An 18,586-nucleotide genomic window follows, 5' to 3' on the forward strand; every position below is an offset into this window, starting at 1 on the left:
ACAATCGCGAAAACAGGCGCACTTCCGCATTTTAGAATAAGGTCAATATTAAAAGTAAGGTCAATATTTTTCTGAAGCTCTTTGGATGTCTTTAAGCAACTGGTTTCTTATTAGTTCGAGTTTTATTTTCCCCTCATTCATCCATAACCCAAAATAGTTCAAAACAAAAGTCCCTTACGTGTACTAGACGCGAGTTAGATGCGATATTACACTGACCGAAGTCGTTTTATAAACCAAAACTGTGTTAAATGTAAATGTTTACTGTTTACTTAACACTTGTGAATATAAAAATGTAAAAATGGATGTAATGTTTCATTTTTGTTCATCTTAACCAATATAGTTGATGAAAGAATAGTTAGATATAGACGTAAATGTGGGTAAAAGCTGTAGTTTGAATGATAGTGGCAAAGTATATATGCATTTAATGAGTATTTTGAGCTGTTTAAATACCCTAAAAACAGCCTTTTGTGATTTTTATGAATATCCTACTTGACATGTTTTTTTTACCCATAGATGAAACAAAATCAGGCAGAAAGCGTTGGTCTGTCGTGTTTATTTAAAATACATGGCAACATAATTCATTAGTACCGCTGATAATCAGTTTTCCAGCAAAGGCAGAGAATACAGTTGTCTTTTTTTCTTAATTCTTCACCTTTTGACATCAAATGTAAACCACATAACACAGCAACCTGTCTGCAGTGCAAATAAGACGACGGCTAAAATTAGCTGTAGCGCTTGTCCAGATTAAACAGACAGCAGCATTGACCTCCTCCACACTGAAAGAAACAACAACCCAAAGCATTAAAATGAACTCAGCTGAATGATCATTGCGTTTAAAAAATGGGTAGTAACAAAAATAAAAGCAGTGTAAGGTGGTGTTTAATATTCAAAGTGCATGTTCACCGAGTGCTGCTCTCAAACAGTGTGATAATATATTTCATAATCTCATAATGTTTCTGAAGCATTTACTGAAGTACAGTAATGAAATCAAACCTTGATTATGATTGGAAACAGACTGGGATTCAATCAGGAGTGATTATCGAATATAATATACCTGCTGAATGAATATCACATCGAATAAATACTTTCCTGGAAATAAAGATGCAGACACTTTGCTTAAAACAAGCTGAATCCTTTTTTGTTTTGTTTTTTCAAAATATTAAATTAAAATAAGTCTCCGTTTCAATTTCGAACAATAGATCTGATAATCAAATCTGATAATCTGTTATCAAAAGTCTGGGCTCAGTAAAATGAGATGAATAGTGGAGAGAGGGGACAGTTGCAACACTTCTTGCCTTTCCTTCAGTTTCTCAAAGACAGGTTTTTTTTTGTTTGTTTGTTTGTTTGTTTTGTTGTGGAAACTCCAAATTTTAATATGTTAAACTCACATCTATTGGACACCCATCCACATTGCTATAACATGTGTACATGCTGTATGATAATATTTGCAGAATTTAAACTTGAACAGACAAAGTCAAACGATGCAACTGACCCCGAGCAGGAGGACCGTTCCAACATTTATTCAAATGTAATAATAAAAAAATTAAAACATCAGGTGGGATTTTATTTTTATTTTTTGGTAAACAGACTAATTGTAAATTGGTTATGTAACCATTTAACCTACTGCACCCAGCCTGCTCTGAGCTGAGATTGAGCCAGCAACCTTCCGCATGGGAGTCAGTTGCTCTAACGAGAAGGCTAAAGACCATGGTGTCTAGTGTCTGTTGCTAGAGCACATTTAGAGGTCAGAGGAGTGAGGTTTACCTGCATAGCACTTCACTAGCTGGCCTCCATGACACTCACCCCCTAAACCTCACTCTCATCCCGGACGAGCCCCCACATGTAACCCACTGGTCTACTGCACCCAGTCCGGTCTGAGCTGTGATCGAACCGGCGATTCTTTGCATGGGAGTTGGGTAATCTAACAAGGAGGCTAAATATTATAGTCTCAATTATCTGTCGTTAGAGCACCTTTAGAGGTCAGAGGAGTGAGGTTTAGCTGCATAGCATTTTGCTAGCTGTCCTCTATTACACTCACCCCTAAACGTCACTCCCATCCTGGACAAGCCCACACATATAACCCACCGGTCTTACTGCTCCCAGCCTGGTCTGAGCTGGGATCAAACCGGCGATTCTTTGCATGGAAGTCATTTGCTCTAACAAGGAGGCTAAAGACCATTGGCCGCTAGCGTCTTGTCGCCGAGCACCCTTTGAGGTCAGAGGAGTGAGGTTTACCTGCATAACACTTAAATAGCTGGCCTCCATGACACTCACCCCCTAAACCTCACTCTCATCCCGGACGAGCCCCCACATGTAACCCACCCTTCTACTGCACCCAGTCCGGTCTGAGCTGTGATCGAACCGGCGATTCTTTGCATGGGAGTTGGGTAATCTAACAAGGAGGCTAAAGACTATAGTCTCAATTATCTGTCGTTAGAGCACCTTTGGAGGTCAGACGAGTGAGGTTCACCTGCATAGCATTTTGCTAGCTGTCCTCTTTTACACTCACCCCTAAACGTCACTCCAATCCTGGACAAGTACACACATGTAACCCATCGGTCGTACTGCTCCCAGCCTGGTCTGAGTTGGGATCAAACCGGCAAGTTTATTTATTTATTTACTTATTTTGCATGGGATTCAGATGCTTTATTAAGGAGGCTAAAGAGCCTGGCCTCTTGCATCTGTCGCTAGAGCACCTTTTAATGTCAGAGGAGTGAGGTTTACCCGCATAGCACTTTGTTAGCTGGCCTCCGTTACACACTCACCCCCTAAACCTCACTCTTATCCCGGACGAGCCCCCACTTTGAACTTTTTTAAAATTAATTATTTAAAGCATTCATTCTCTCAAATTAAATTACTTTGCAACTGTGATCAAATTTAAAATAGTAGATTGTTAAAATGACAAACTTTAAAATGAATTTTCTAATTGGGGACAAAACTGTCAACCATTATTAAACCATCTATGCTAGAGAGATACAATAGCTTTAACATCTTATATCTATACCTATCTAAAGCTAAGAAAGCAATGATTTAAATTCATACTAATTAATAATGTTTCACAAAAACAGATTAGACCGTATGAGAAATCCTCAAAAGGAGTTTGATACTGAAAGAATGGTCACATTTCTCTCAGATTGAAGGATGGTCTAACTGAGAATATGTAGTATGAATATTATCACTAGCCTTATCCTGATTGGATGAATAAGTCTTTGTGCAACTGCTCCATATTGCAATGGTCCCCACTGTCCACTACTTTTTTTTTCCCCCAAGGATGCATTAACTGAACATTTTAATTCATCATATAATCCCGAAAATAATTAACATTCATTCATTTTCTTTTCAGCGTAGTCCCTTTATTAATCTGGGATCACCACAGAAGAATGAACCGCCAACTTATCCAGCATATGTTTTACGCAATGGATACCCTTCCAGCTGCAACCCATCACTGGGAAACACCAATACACGCTCATTCACACATATACACAATGGCCAATTAAGTTTATTCAATTGACCTATAGTGCATGTGTTTGGACTGTGGAGGAAACAGGAGCACCCGGAGGAATCCCACGCCAACACGGGGAGAACATGCAGACTCCACAGAAATGGCAACTGATCCAGCAGGGGCTCGAATCGGCGACCTTTATGCTGTGAGGTGACAGTGATAACCACTGAGCCACCATGTCACCCACTGTAAATACAGTATTTTTACCAAATAAACGTAGCCTTGATGAACATCTTTTAAAACAAAAATCTTACTAAGCCCAAACTTTAAAACAGTTCAGAAAATAAGTTTTAAGAAGGAATATGAGTGATCTGTGATGCATACCTTTATATTGGTTCATTTGGACATTGACTTGGGTGATTCTTCCATTTTTAAAACACTGTTTGTTATTCGTATTTCATGGAGACGTTGGTGCTCGTGACGGAACCGGTGCTCAACTGCTGGATTTCTCAATCTCTGTACTGATTTCTGCTTGAGAGCTGAATTATAATCTCAAATAACCATAGTGCATCATTGTGCTTAAACCATTTGAAGTCACTGGGCAACTGGACATACAGTGAAACACAATCACAGCATCATACAGCATTACCAGTTTAGACCATAGATATGAATATGCACAAGCCACATTTGAGCACTCCAGACACATCAATGTGTTGTTTTGATGAAAACAGATGTCAATACTCAGACGATGAAACAAAAAAAATCTAAAAATGTTACTAATACATTCGGTGGGTCTGAAATCTCATAGTTCTCTACTATATACACTGTGAAAAATAGCTGTAAATTAGCAGCTTTCCTTCCCCCCCCTGTTTATTTCTGCTTTTGAATTGCATTATGGGACTTTAATCTTTCTTACAACTTTTTTTAGCCTTAAAAAGGTAAAAAAGTGACTTACAAACATTTTTAATAGTTTAAAGTGATGTATTGTCTGGGTTGGTGTTGTGTATTATGGTACAAATATCTTCAAAAAATATATTATTTTTACTTATTTCTCTCTATATATTATTTTGTTAACATTATATTATTTCACACTACTAAAACGTCAATATTTGTTAGTTTGTTAAACTTGATGTTGAAAATTGAACTCTACAAAGACGACAGAGTAAAGATTACTTTCTCATAATGCAATTCACAACCGTAAATAAACCGAAAACGTGTGAAACACAAAACAAAGAAACTGTTAATTATCAATGCACTCACTGGCCACATTATTAGGTACAGCTTAATAGTACCAGGTTGGACCCCCTTTTGCCTTCAGAACAGTCTTAATAGGCCCAAAGTGTGGCAAGAAAATATATATTGCACCGCCACCACCACCAGCCTGATTAATAGATACAAGGCAGGATGGATCCGTGCTTTTATGTTGTTGCTTTTATGATGTTGTTGGAAATTGAGAATCCTCAGACCAGGCATCGTTTTTCCAATTTTCTATTGTCCAATTTTGGTGAGCCAGTGCGAATTGCAGCTTCAGTTTCCTGTTCTTAGCTGACAGGAGTGGCACCCGGTGTGGTCTTCTACTGCTGTAGCCCATCTGCCTCAATGTTGGACGTGTTGAGTGTTTAGAGATGCTCTTCTGCAGACCTCGGTTGTAACGAGTGGTTATTTTGAGTTGCCTTTCTATCAGCTGGAACCAGTCTGGCCATTCTCTTCTGACCTCTGGCATCAACAAGGCATTTGCGCCCACAGAACTGCCGCTCACTGGATACTTTCTCTTTTTCGGACCATGCATTAACGAACAGTTGGACATGTGCCTAATAAAGTATTTTTACAGTGTAGGACAGTATGTGAGTCGAATAGTATAACCAAATTTATAGTAAAAAAAAAAAAACGCAAATGAGGAGTTCCCGTATGATTTATTACTTCTGACGTGCGCATCCAATAAAGACTTTACTATCCATTGAGGCTGAGGGAGAAAATTTATTATCTCCTATTAATATTCATATTTATATTTGTTTTATTAAAACAAGCTTAAATTGAAATATGTAGACTAATGGATGTCTTCAGTGGAACACTGTTTCCTTACTCCCGATAGGGAGAAAGTGAGAGAGAAAGTAAAGAGGCCGAATCGTGGAGGCTCGTTCTTTATCCTCGCGCTGCAGATGGTCTGTTTAATTGTTTTCTCTCTAGTGAAGTGTTCAGTTTTTCCACTTACAAAGTCTGCCATGTAAATAGCAAATGCGCTATGGCGTGAAGCAACAGACTCTTAAAGGGAATGTGAGAAGAGACTTACATTGGTTTATTCTCAAAACACCTATAACTCACTAAGAAAATAAGCACAACCCTGTTAGACCATGCACCGCGCATATTTTACCATCCTTAAAATAGCAAAAGTGGATTCAGACATGCCCTTAATGCTTTTGCCCCATGCGCTTTAGACTTTTGCGCCTAGATCGTTAAAATAGAGCCCATTGTGTGAATGAGCCCTTACTGCGGTGTATACTCAAACAAGTATTAACATTTAAAAACACATCAGGCAACTGGCCAGAATTGACACATTCTGTGACATCGTGATGTTTTTGGTTTGTTTAGATGTCTTTAGCTCTATGTTTTGTTCATATTTTAGACAAACCATTTGTTTGTTTGCGCACCAGAATTCAGAAGAATGTGTTAAGTGTTTTTCAGGGACTTTTATATGTAATATTGCAGCCTTAAATGACTGATTTTGTGACAGCTTTTCTCAAAACTTAGGATACTTTTTCAGGAGAAATTCTTGTATAGTTCTTCTTGTTTGATCTCAAGAACTATTGAAGTCACAAAATCCTGGAGTGACTGGTTAATAGTAAAGATGAGACGCCCAAAATAATGGATGAAGTGCAAGAGTAGCCTACTGTTTAAAGTTTCAGGTAGAGGAGTCGTCAGGGGAAAATCTGCTATCGTTCTGGGAGAAACAAGATTGTTTATTTCCACGTCCGCAGCGCCTTGTGAGAAGAATCTTCAATCATGTTCATTCCTACAACAAGAGGAGCGAGCGAACGCTCATTCAGTGCAGCTGGCCACGTTTTGGAGGCAAGGCGGAATCGCCTGAATTTCAGTGATGCTGTTCTGTTTTTGCACAGAAGAGAATAGCTAAGTACACACAACATAGCTGCCGTTTAGGCTACCGTAGCACCATTTTTGTTATCTTGTTCCTGTATCTGTAAAAGCTAACATGTCTTATTTTTACTTTCTATATTTGAAAATGAAGAAAATCTTGACTAAAGTTAAACTTTTTGTTTTTATAAATAAATGTTCATTCAAAAACGTTTACGATTAACCTATTAATTTTCTATCAGAGACCCGCAGATTATAGCTCACTGAATCTGCTGTTAATATCTACAGTGACCTATCATCATGCCTAAAACAAAGAATTAAATTAATAAAGTGATGATTGGCCGCTGGTCGGGTGCGGAAAACATATATCAGATAAAACTATTAGTGCGGGCAGGTGGATGATTAGTATGAAGCCGCGGATTCAGGTGTCATTTTAGCTGAGCCGTGCATCTCTACCGGTTAATTTTATCAAATGAACCACATGAACACAACAAATGCACCAGAGTTATTTTTTTTTAACCAAGCTTTTCAAATGTGAACACACCCAGAGATTTTGTCTAAAAGTTTGCATTTGGATTTGCAATTTCTTTCCGAATGCAACTGCACTATATTTCACATTCATATGTTGTGCTTGCATGATTTAGACCAATGACTTCAAAAAAAGGCTACTCCTTTAGTGTAAACGCACAGATTGAGCACCGGCTCCAGCACCGCTGTCTTATCATGTAATGTATGTTTCAAAACTAAAAAGAAAGCAGCACAGTTTTTAAAGATACAACAAATAAATAAATATACAAAAAGACACTAATCCAAGAAAACTACTATTCCCATGATGCCAGAACACATGACCGCAGCAGCAGGAGCATGCTCACGTGATTATGAAAGAAATAACGCTTTCATTCATCTGCTCGAAACCAAAAGAGTGAGCCGCGCTCAATCTAAAAGGTGCTTCCATTACAAATGGCCACAAACAAAAGCAAACGAACGGAACACAAAACATCAGGGGGAAAACGGTGGGAAAAAAAAGCGACCGACCGAAAACAAACCGCATTCACATTATTGAAGTTCCAGTACGGGCCTGGTAATGTTCATACATGATTTGACACAACGGAGGTGATGCAGCTGGGAGCCGGGAAACGTCCGGCTAGTTAGTGTTCGTCTGGACACAGGGACGAGGACAGGTAGCCGTTGGTGCCGTGGGCCCCGTTGGTCCCGTTAGTGTGATGTTTCTGCAACGGAGGATGAAGCTCGTCTTCGTCAGAGCTCGACTCAATGTCACTGCGGTCGTCCTTTGACACCTGGGAAGATTAAAAACATGGTTTACATGACAATAAATGCTATGTTTAGGACCATTTTTAAAAGAACACTTCATATTATTGACAATAGGCTCATTTTACTGCTCACATAGAGTTACATGTCCAAACTCGGTCATTGAGGGCCGGTGTCCTGTAAAGTTTAGTTCCAACCCCAATCAGACACACCTGGGCTAGCTAATCAACCTTTTACTAGGCTTTCTAGAAACATCCTTGCAGGTGTGTTGAGGCAAGTTGGAGCTAAAATCTGCAGGACACCGGCCCTCCAGGACTGAGTTTGGACACCCCTGGCATAGATCTATAAGTAAGATGCGAATGGCTTAATTCAATGACCTATGCTAAGCTAAAAGGGGTCATGTCTGACCCAGAAATCCACTAAATAGATTCCGAAGTGATAAAACTACTTAAAACTGTTTCAATATTTAATACTTTTAGCTTAGCTTAGCATAGACCATTGCATCGGACTAGATCATTGGCATCTCACTCAAAGTCTAGAGGTTTGATAATTTTCTGAATCTATTCAGCCAGTCTTTGTCTGGCGTTAGCACTTTTAGCTTAGCTTAGCATAGATAATTCAATCGCATTAGACCATTAGCATCTCACTCAAAAATGTCCAGAGTTTTGATAATTTTCTGAATCTATTCAGCCAATCTTTGTCTGGCGGGAGCACTTTTAGCTTAGCTTAGCATAGATAATTGAATCGGATTAGACCATTAGCATCTCACTCAAAGATGTCCAGAGTTTTTGATAATTTTCTGAATCTATTCAGCCAGTCTTTGTCTGGTGTTAGCACTTTTAGCTTAGCTTAGCATAGATAATTGAATCAGATTAGACCATTAGCATCTCACTCAAAAATGTAAAGAGTTTTGATAATTTTCTAAATCTATTCAGCCGATCTCGTATCTGGCGGGAGCACTTTTAGCTTAGCATAGATAATTGAATCAGATAAGACCATTAGCATTTCACTCAATTTTTAGAGTTTTGATAATTTTCTGAATTCATTAAGTTGATCTGCGTCTGTGGCAAGAGCACTTTTAGCTTAGCTTAGCATAGATAATTGAATCGGATTAGACCATTAGCATCTTACTCAAAAATGTCCATAGTTTTGATAATTTTCTGAATCTATTCAGCCAATCTCGTATCTGGCGGGAGCACTTTAAGCTTAGCTTAGCATAGATAACTGAATCAGATAAGACCATTAGCATCTCACTCAAAAATGTCCAGAGTTTTGATAATTTTCTGAATTCATTCAGTTGATCTGTGTCTGTGGCGAGAGCACTTTTAGCTTAACTTAGCATAGATAATTGAATCAGATTAGACCATTAGCATTCAGAAGAATTCCTCTGGATTTTTCAGGTTCTTTTATATATAATACTGCAGCCTTAAACATATTTGATTTGACTTTATAATGAGACCGCTTTTCTCACAACTTCTAGCATAATTTGCTTCAATTCTTGCATTGTGCTATGAAAATAACCTAAGATTTTAGTGAAATTTGAGGAAACAGAGACTTTGATTGAAAAAACTATAAGAACAATATTTATTTTGAAATCTTTTGCAGCATTAGGTGTCAATTTTGATAAATTTTTTGCATCCTCACTCAATAACATATTTAAAAACAACTAAATCCTAAATGTGTTTTTTTCCATTTGTTTTCTTTTTAAACACTACTTTATAAACTCTCTGGTTGATGAATGTACTCACATGTAAAGGATTCCATTTTCCTGCCTTTAGTCGCAGCGATGAAAACAGAGAAGAGAGAAAAAGCATCAGGTTAAAGTGGTTCATCAAACCAATAATAATGAGTTTTAAATCAACACAATGATTCTAAAGGAAAGATTATATTTCAGCCCTTTTGCATTCTCCCTCAAAAAAATATTGCATCCACCCCAAAAACATTGATTCATGAAACAATTGTGTGCTCTTGCAACAATGTGAAATGTATTTGTTCATAAACAAAATTGCATTTGTACGCAAAACACTAAAATTGTAAATAATTGTGATCATTTGCATTTTGTGTGGCCAAGTGTCAAATACTAATTTTAGAAAGATGCTTATTAATTGCAATAATAACACAGTAATATTGTGTTTTTATTCATACTATGCAGTGTTTTGTTTTTGTTAAATAAATGAATATAAAGAGCTTTAAAAGAAATCACATATAATCACAAAAAATCTGGCAATTAATATACATTATATATATTAGCCCCCCTGAATTATCAGCCCCCCTGTTTATTTTTTCCCCAATTTCTGTTTCTCCTTTAAACAGAAATTGGAGTAAAAATATACAGGGGGGCTGATAACTCTGACTTCAAATGTACTTTTCTGAAATCATTCAGTGCTTGTCACAGGTGTGTGTTTGTCCTTCTCACCTTTCCTCTGGAAATGGCCCGGCAGGCGATGCGCACTATTAGATATGACCAGAAGGTGTGCAGCGCCTGAAGAAGAACGAGCAGTCCGTTAAAGAGCCACCAGGACGGGTACGGGCCTATGATCTCCCAGCTCTCAAACACTGTGGTGTTCAAGATCCTGCAAACACACAAATTTCATGAGGACATTACAAGCAACATACATTACACAGCACTATGGGTTTCATAGAGTCATAAATGGGATAGTTCACCCAAAATTGAAAACTCACTATTTACTAAGGATTCATTTTAAGTTTATTTGTATAGTGCTGTTTTCACAATATATATTTTTTTGTTTCAAGGCAGCTTTACAAAAGGTGTATACTATTGCATCACAATCAAATTTAGAAAAGTTAAGCTTATTAGTTATGATAACTCGTATCAAATAGCTTTCATCAGTTAGCTTTAGTCCCTTTTATTAAGATGGGGTTACCACAGCGGAATGAACCGCCAACTTATCCAGCATATGTTTTATGCAGTGGATGCCCTTCCAGCTCATCAATAGGAAACACCATCCAAACTCATACACATACACTACGGACAACTTAGATCACCCAAATGTAAGGCTGTAACATAAAAAATGTGGAAAAAGTCAAGCGCTATGAATAATAAGAAAGAATAATGCATAATAATAATAATAGTTGCATATTATGTTAATAAAGCATGGTACATCATCTTTTGTGTGATTTAAATGTCTGTAAAAGCGTGATGATTTTGATCTGGTCCTCAAATTTCGACTGCTGTAGTCATAGAAACCATCGCTATCGGCAACAGCACAGAGTGAAGGTGATAAACCAGTCTCACCACACAGGGTAAAGTGCCAGTCTGGAGCCCATGAAGACCAGTGCGAACATGACGAAGAGCAGCGGGCAGAGACGCTGGCACTTCACATAGTTCGCCATCTTAGCAGCCTGCAAACACACATACACAAATCATGGTTTATGTCCATTACATGCAGACATTTAATTTATTTTTAATTAGATTTATATATTTATATATATATATATATATATATATATATATATATATATATATATATATATAAATATATATATATATATATATAAATATATATATATATATATATATAAATAAATATATATATATATATATATAAATATATATATATATATATATATATATATATATATATATATATATATATATATATATATATATATATATATACATATAAATATATATATATATATATATACATATAAATATATATATACTGGTCTAATCATCTTGTTTAATCCCGCACCTTTTCACAGCGCCATACAACAGAATTTCGCATGCACAAAGTCTAGCGTAACCGCGGCATCATGCATATATTGTTATTGCAGTGTGTTTTGATTTTAATGGATGTTAGAGTGACTGACCTCGAGCAGGACGTCGGCGGCGTCGTGCAGACATAAGACCAGCGTTCCCACTCGAGCCATATTATTCACATAGGAGAAACTAAGCAGAGAGATGGTGGACACGTGATGCACGAACATCAGCACAAAATCCTGCAGAAAAACACACACACACACACACACACTTTAATTTGTTTAAAATATATATTAGGTAGTTCAAAATCAATATTAGCTTATGAAAATTACAACTGACATCTGACATTTCAGGAAATCTGAGATGAGTTCAGATTTACTGTAATAAAAAAAAAAAAATCCTTGTTTATTTAATAATGAAGAGTGGCATGGTGGCCTCTATGTGGAGTTTGCATGTTCTCCCCGTGTTGATGTGGGTTTTCTCTGGGTGCTCCAGTTTTCTCACAGTCCAAACACATGTGCTATAGATGAATGGAATAAGCTAAAAAGGCAGAGTGTGTGTGTGTAAATACAATAGTGTATGGATGTTTCCCAGTGATGGGTTGCAGCTGGAAGGGCATCTGCTGCGTAAAACATATGCTAGATAAGTTGGCGGTTCATTCCACTGTGGTGACCCTAGATTAATAAAGGGCAGGCGTGGATTGGCTAATCGGGAGGACTGGGAGTATTCCCAGTGGGCCGGTCCTTTTTTTTGGCCACGAGGGCCGGTGTCCCTAACTGCCTGCACTTTGAGCAGTCACACTTTCTTTCTTTCATTTATTTATTTGACCATAGCCTCACTCTTTTTATTCATTATTTTACCGCAGCTCCACTCTTATTATTTATTTTCTCGCAGCCCCATGAGCAGAATGCAGCCTGCAGGTTAATGATGTCCAATAAAGAAATCTATGAAGTCCGTTTCTTGTCAGATGTTGACTTTTAATCTTCACTCAGAGATCCATAAATTAAAATAACCACAATACAACCTCAAATTTCGACCATTATGGATGCGGTAAAGAAAATTGTGTGACTCCTATGTCTTCTAAAGAACGCACTGCCGTCAGATTTGACAGACGCAGTTCTTAAAGAGCCCGCACACAATTTTTAACATGCTACATGTCCTCAATGTCAAATGCACAGAATATCCATCTGAAAAACACATATGAATAATCTCAGTTCTCAAATGCAAACAATTCAAAACAAAAATATTCAAAACTGAAATGCATCACATAACATTACTTATTAAATTCAAACACATAGGCTCCAACAACATATATTCAGATATTGCAGAAAGGAACATTGTGATGTTTTAAAGAATAGTGTTGGAGATTTAGCTACCCTTTAATGTTTTCATATTTATGACAAATATTTGAAGTTATAAAGCAGCTGTTTCCTTGAAAAAGACGTGATAGTGTCAAAAGAAAATTCAATACATTTGATTTGAATCTTTATTCTATACATGCAGCTTAATTCATATTTGTATTTATTTGATATTTTTACATTTCAAGGTTTGGATATATATGAGCACTAACACTTACGGAAAGTAGATTCTGATACTGTTAACCATTATGGTCACACTTTACAATAAGGTTCATTAGTTAACGTTAATTAATGCATTTACTAACATGAACAAACAATAAACAATACATTTACTACAGTATTTGTTCATGTTAGTTAACGTTAGTTAATGAAAATACAGTAGTTCTTTGTTAGTTCATGTTAACTCATGGTGCATTAACTAATGTTAACAAGCATGGACTTGGATGTTAATAATCCATTAGTAAATGTTCAATTATGATTAATAAATGCTGTACATGTGTTGTTCATGATTAGTTCATGTTAGTAACTGCATTAACTAATGAACCTTACTGTAAAGTGTTACCAACATTACATTGTGTTAACTGTTCAAATAAATCTTAACTGTGAAGTACTAAATTGAAAATGATGTTATTTTAATGTAGTCAGTCATGAACTGAAGTGGGCCGGTCTACGGCTTGAAACTTCAGGGCTGAAAAGGAGTCCCACTCTGGCCCTGATAAAGGGACTAAGCCGAAAAGTAAATGAATGAATGTTGTTTGTGCATATTTGTCCCAACGCGTTTTGTACTAGAGTGTATGATAACAAAAAACATGTCAGCAAACAGCAGAACAGTGACAAGAATTGTCTGACAATGAGGAGCTGGAGAAGGAAGCAAATAAAACCTGTAAAACATACATCAAAACCTAAACACATCCAGCGTTTCAGACTCACAGGCTGCAGTTCAGCTCTTTACATTTGCATTCATTTGCATGGCATTTGTTTGAGTCTGTCCATGTGTGTCCCATCCAGAACAGTGTCAATGAAATTTGCCTGTTCACACTGAAAAACTGGAGCCGTAACAGAAGTTATGACGTCCAGGTGCTATGAGCTATGAGGAATTTTGGACCAATATGATTTTATGGTGTGGCCTGAAGAATCTCATGTTTTATTGAAGATGGTTTCAATCTTTATAGTTTGTAAAAAGAAATAAAAAAAAAATAAATAATTAAAATTAAAAAAAGTAAAAATAAAATACAAATGGTCAAATGTTTCCACACCATTCCATGAGCAATTTATAAAATGTTAGATATGTCATTTGATTACATTGGTTTAATATTTTGTCTTCTGGTCAACAAGGCTGCATTTATGATTATTATGATTATTATGATTATTATGATTATTTAGAATAATTGTTTTGTATATATTTAATAAAGTAATTTATTCATGTGATTCAAAGCTGAATTTTGCAAAGCTGAAAAACTTTTATAACCTAAGTTCATAAATATTTGGACATCGACATAATTCTAATCAGGATCCAAATCAGGTGAACACTGTAGGGATTACAACAGTTTGCATATGTGCCTCCCACTTGTTAAGGGTCCAAAAGTAATTGGAAAGAATAATAATCATAAATCAAACCTTCCCTTTTTAATACTTGGTTGCAAATCCTCTGCATCACCAGATGCTGGGATTCATTCCTGCTGGTGCTCTGCCAGGCTTCTACAGCAACTGTCTTCAGTTCCTGCTTGTTCTTAGGGCATTTTTCCTTCAGTTTTGTCTTCAGCATGTAAAATGCAAGCTCAATCGGAGTCAGGTCAGGTGATTGACTTGGCTATTGCATAACATTCCACTTCTTTCCCCTCAAAAACTCTTTGGTTACTTTTGCAGTATGCTTTGGGTCATTCTCCATCTGCTCTGTGAAGCGCAGTCCAAGGAATTATGAAATATTTGGCTTAGTATGAGCAGAAAATACTGCCTGAAACACTTCAGAATTCATCCTGCTGCTTTTGTCAGCAGTCACATCATCCATAAATACAAGAGAACCAGTTCCATTGACAGCCATACATGCCTACGCCATGTCAGCTTCACTGCTTAGAATCATGAGCAGTTCCTCTCTTTCTCTTCCCATCACTCTGGTACAAGTTGATCTTGATCTCATCTGTCCATAAGATGTTGTTCCAGCACTGTGAAGACTTTTTTTACAACTCTAATCTGGCCTTCCTGTTATTGAGACTAACCAATGGTTTACATTTTGTGGTGAATCCTCTGTTTTCACTCTGGTGTAGTCTTCTCTTGAGACTCTGACACACAAACATCAACCTCCTGGAGAGTGTTCTTGATCTGGCCACTGTTGTGAAGGGTGTTTTCTTCACCAGCAAAAGAATTCTTCAGTCGTCCACCACAGTTGTTTCTGTGGTCTTCCGGGTCTTTTGGTGTTGCTGAGCTCACTGGTGCATTTCTTGTTTTTAGGAACGTTCCAAACAGTTGTTTTGGCCATGCCTGATGTTTTTGCTATCTCTCTGATGCATTTGTTTTGTTATTTCAGCCTAATGACGGCTTGCTTGACTGTGACAGTAATAGATTCTAAATGCAAAATGAACTCTGAAATTAACTTGAAATGAACTCTGGACTTTTTATCTGCTCATTTTATTTGAGATATTGAGGGAATATCACACCCTTGGCCATAGAACAGCTTAGAAGCCACTTGTCCCATTACTTTGGGACCATTAACAAGTGGGAAGCACATTTGCAAACTGTTGTAATTCCTACAGTGTTCACCTGATTTGGATGTAAATAACCTCAAATTATAGCTGACAGTCTGCAGTTAAAGCACAACATTCATTTCATTTCAAATCCATTGTGTTGGTGTATAGAGCCAAAAATGTTAGAATTGTGTTGCTGTCCAAATATTTATGGACCTAACTGTGAGTACATATATATAATGAATTAAAATGTAATGTAAATTGATAGAAAGTAGTATTTGAAAGTGTTGATAAAACAAAATTATTATCAGTTTTCATTAAAATGTACATTTACGAATATAATGAGAGATTTTAGATTTTAAATACTTTGACATTTGATTAACTTGGTCTTAAAAAGTCTTACTTTTATCTTTTATCTACTATAACCCTGCAGAACCTCTATATCCAAGATTAGTCCTAAACATTAAAAAATAAAGTTTAATTCAGCATTCAACAACAAGTTCTTCCAAAACCAGAAAAAAAAGAAACCAACAACAAAAAACAGAGTGAAAAACACTCAAACACTGAAGCATCAACACTCTTCGTAAGTACACACAGCATCCTTCAGAGTTCAGATGTACAATAACCAGCAGCCCTTAACTAATGCAGTGAGGAGGGAAAGGTTTTACAAGCTCTAAATAAGGAGTAGATGGTTATAAACTCATTTCACATACCTTTCTTCTGATGTCTGTGAACTGCGAGAAGAGCAGCGACAGGTAGAAAGAGAGCTCCAGTATATAGTAGTAATGTAGATCCACTGTTAACGGCTAGAAAAAAGAACATTTACAATGTTAAATATACATATGCAGTAATCGTAAACCCTCCTGTTGACTAGCGGTTCAATAATGACCCATGATCATTTTATTAATTTTAATTTGGCTTAGTTGCTGATTTATTAGGGGTTGCCACAGCGGAATGAACCACCTACTACTCTGGCATTGGTTTTACACAGCAGATGCCCTTCCAACTGCAACCCATACTGGGAAAATTATCATTTTCTTTCTTTCATTCATTCATTCATTCATTCATTCATTCATTCATTCATTCATTCATTCATTCATTCATTCATTTTCTTTTAGGCTTAGTAATCAATATCCCTGATTAATTAGTAGCTCTTTATTCTTAATTAGGGTTCACCACAGCAGAATGGACCGCCAACTTATCCAGCATGTGTTTTACACAGCGGATGCCCTTCCAGCCACAACCCACCACTGGGTCACCAAAATGACCATTTTAACAACAGGAAAAAAACTAAGTTATGTTTTTTTTTTATCTTAAAATTTTAGTTTTTTTTTAGGGCTGTCAAAATTAGAAAAGAGATGTGTACCTGCAAAAGTTCAGTCTGAAGTGAGTGAGTGAGTGAGTGAGTGAGTGAGTTGGTGTAGTGTGTATGGGGATGATTTCTGTCTGATGGTTAAATATAGTCTGAATACTCATTTATTTCCTATGGCGGTCACTTTTGACCGGGAACAGCACAGGTGTTACAAGTTTGATTAAAACACTCAAAATTCAATGAAAGACATGAACATAACTTTTCATGTTCAAATGCATGTGTGGAGGATATCATAAGGCCTTGAGGCAATCAGATGTAAAACACAATATTTATGAGTGTTTTAACTGCTGAGACTGAGACTGTAGCTCTGCACAGGCTTTTGGCCAGCTGAGAAAATGGTTGTGCCGAACTGAGCCTGGTTCTCTCTAGGTTTTTTTTCTTCACTCTCCGATTGGTGAAATTTTTTATCCCTCTCCGCTGTGGCCACTGGCTGGCATGGTTAAGGATCTGAAAAGCTACTCATCGATGAATTTGCTCTTCAGTGTTTGGACTCTCAATAATGACTTCAAACCACAATGAACTGAGCTAAACTAAACTGAACTTAAACACTAAAAACTGAACTACCCTGATCCAGTTACTATGACCATTTATGTGAAGCTGCTTTGACACAATCTACATTGTAAAAGCGCTATACAAATAAAGCTGAATTGAATTAAGTTGTAAATCTGTCAGATTTGACCCGATCATGACAGGAAGGTTAATCCTTGATTTTGTACTTTTCCACTTCTAATTCTCGACTCTCATGCTATACGTCATGTCATATTCAACGAAAAGAATTCACTCTCCTGTCCAGCTGATGGTGCTAATGCACCAAAAATGCACCTCAAAAAGAAGAAGAAGAGAAAGGTGGCAGTCTCTCACTAAAAGTCAAACTAAATCATAAATCACAATCATGTTTTTCTCTTCTTCTTCATTCTTTTATATCACATTTTACCTGTTTTTATGTTTTGTTTTGTTTTTATGCATTTTTATTATTTGTTTTTACTTTTATTTTACTTGTTTCTTTTATTCTTGTTTATGTAAAGCACTTTGAATTGCCATTGTGTATGAAATGTGCTATATAAATAAACTTGCCTTGCCTTGCCTTGCCTTGCCTAAATAGTTTTAAATATGGATTTGTTTTTAAAGAAAACGCATCAATTTACTACAGGAAATCTTTATTTACCCTCTACAGCCATTTGAGGCACTTTTATCATGAATAGAGGCACTACACTGGAATTGTTTTGTGAAAAAAAGAAAAACACACAACCATTGCCAATGTAGAGCTTGGATGTGCCAAGAGAATTGTTATTAATGACTCCAACTGAATTCATCTGAAAGAGGAAAGTCATAAACATCTAGGATGCCTCAATGTTGAGTTAATCATGGGATTGTGTATTTTGGATGCACATTTTAAGAGTCAGAGAGACCAAAAACTAACACAGGCTCATTGGAAATATGTGTTTCAGACGACATTTTTTTGTGAAACCACAAAAACAAACAAATGAACAGTAGGGGGCAGTATGATGCTAACTCTTTCATGCTAATGATATTTAAAGGAATAATTATCGACGAACGAAAGATTGTTAACAACAAAAAAAAAAACAGTTTAAGGATGTATAATCAAATACATTTGGCTCACCCTTAAATCTTTTTAAAAGCGCACACATA

At 36.6% G+C, this 18,586-nt stretch overlaps 1 protein-coding gene across 2 annotated transcripts in view; it reads right to left on the reverse strand.

The window, feature by feature from the left end:
- Positions 1-537: 537 nt before the first annotated feature.
- cers6 (ceramide synthase 6) overlaps positions 538-18,586 on the reverse strand; it is a 63,930-nt gene continuing 45,881 nt past the window's right edge. The window contains exons 6-12 of one of the 2 annotated variants that reach the window (XM_688191.10): positions 16,278-16,370; positions 11,636-11,764; positions 11,058-11,164; positions 10,218-10,374; positions 9,550-9,573; positions 2,323-7,830; positions 538-1,850 (exon numbers count right to left, since the gene is read on the reverse strand). In XM_688191.10, coding sequence (XP_693283.4) covers positions 7,681-7,830; positions 9,550-9,573; positions 10,218-10,374; positions 11,058-11,164; positions 11,636-11,764; positions 16,278-16,370 — 660 coding nt within the window. In that variant the 3' untranslated portion in view covers positions 538-1,850; positions 2,323-7,680. Of the gene's footprint in view, positions 1,851-2,274; positions 7,831-9,549; positions 9,574-10,217; positions 10,375-11,057; positions 11,165-11,635; positions 11,765-16,277; positions 16,371-18,586 lie in introns of both variants that reach the window. The other variant, XM_073913211.1, reaches the window with a different exon arrangement.

The sequence above is a fragment of the Danio rerio genome, chromosome 9 (assembly GCF_049306965.1).
Source record: "Danio rerio strain Tuebingen ecotype United States chromosome 9, GRCz12tu, whole genome shotgun sequence".
Classification (NCBI taxonomy): Eukaryota; Metazoa; Chordata; class Actinopteri; order Cypriniformes; family Danionidae; genus Danio; species Danio rerio.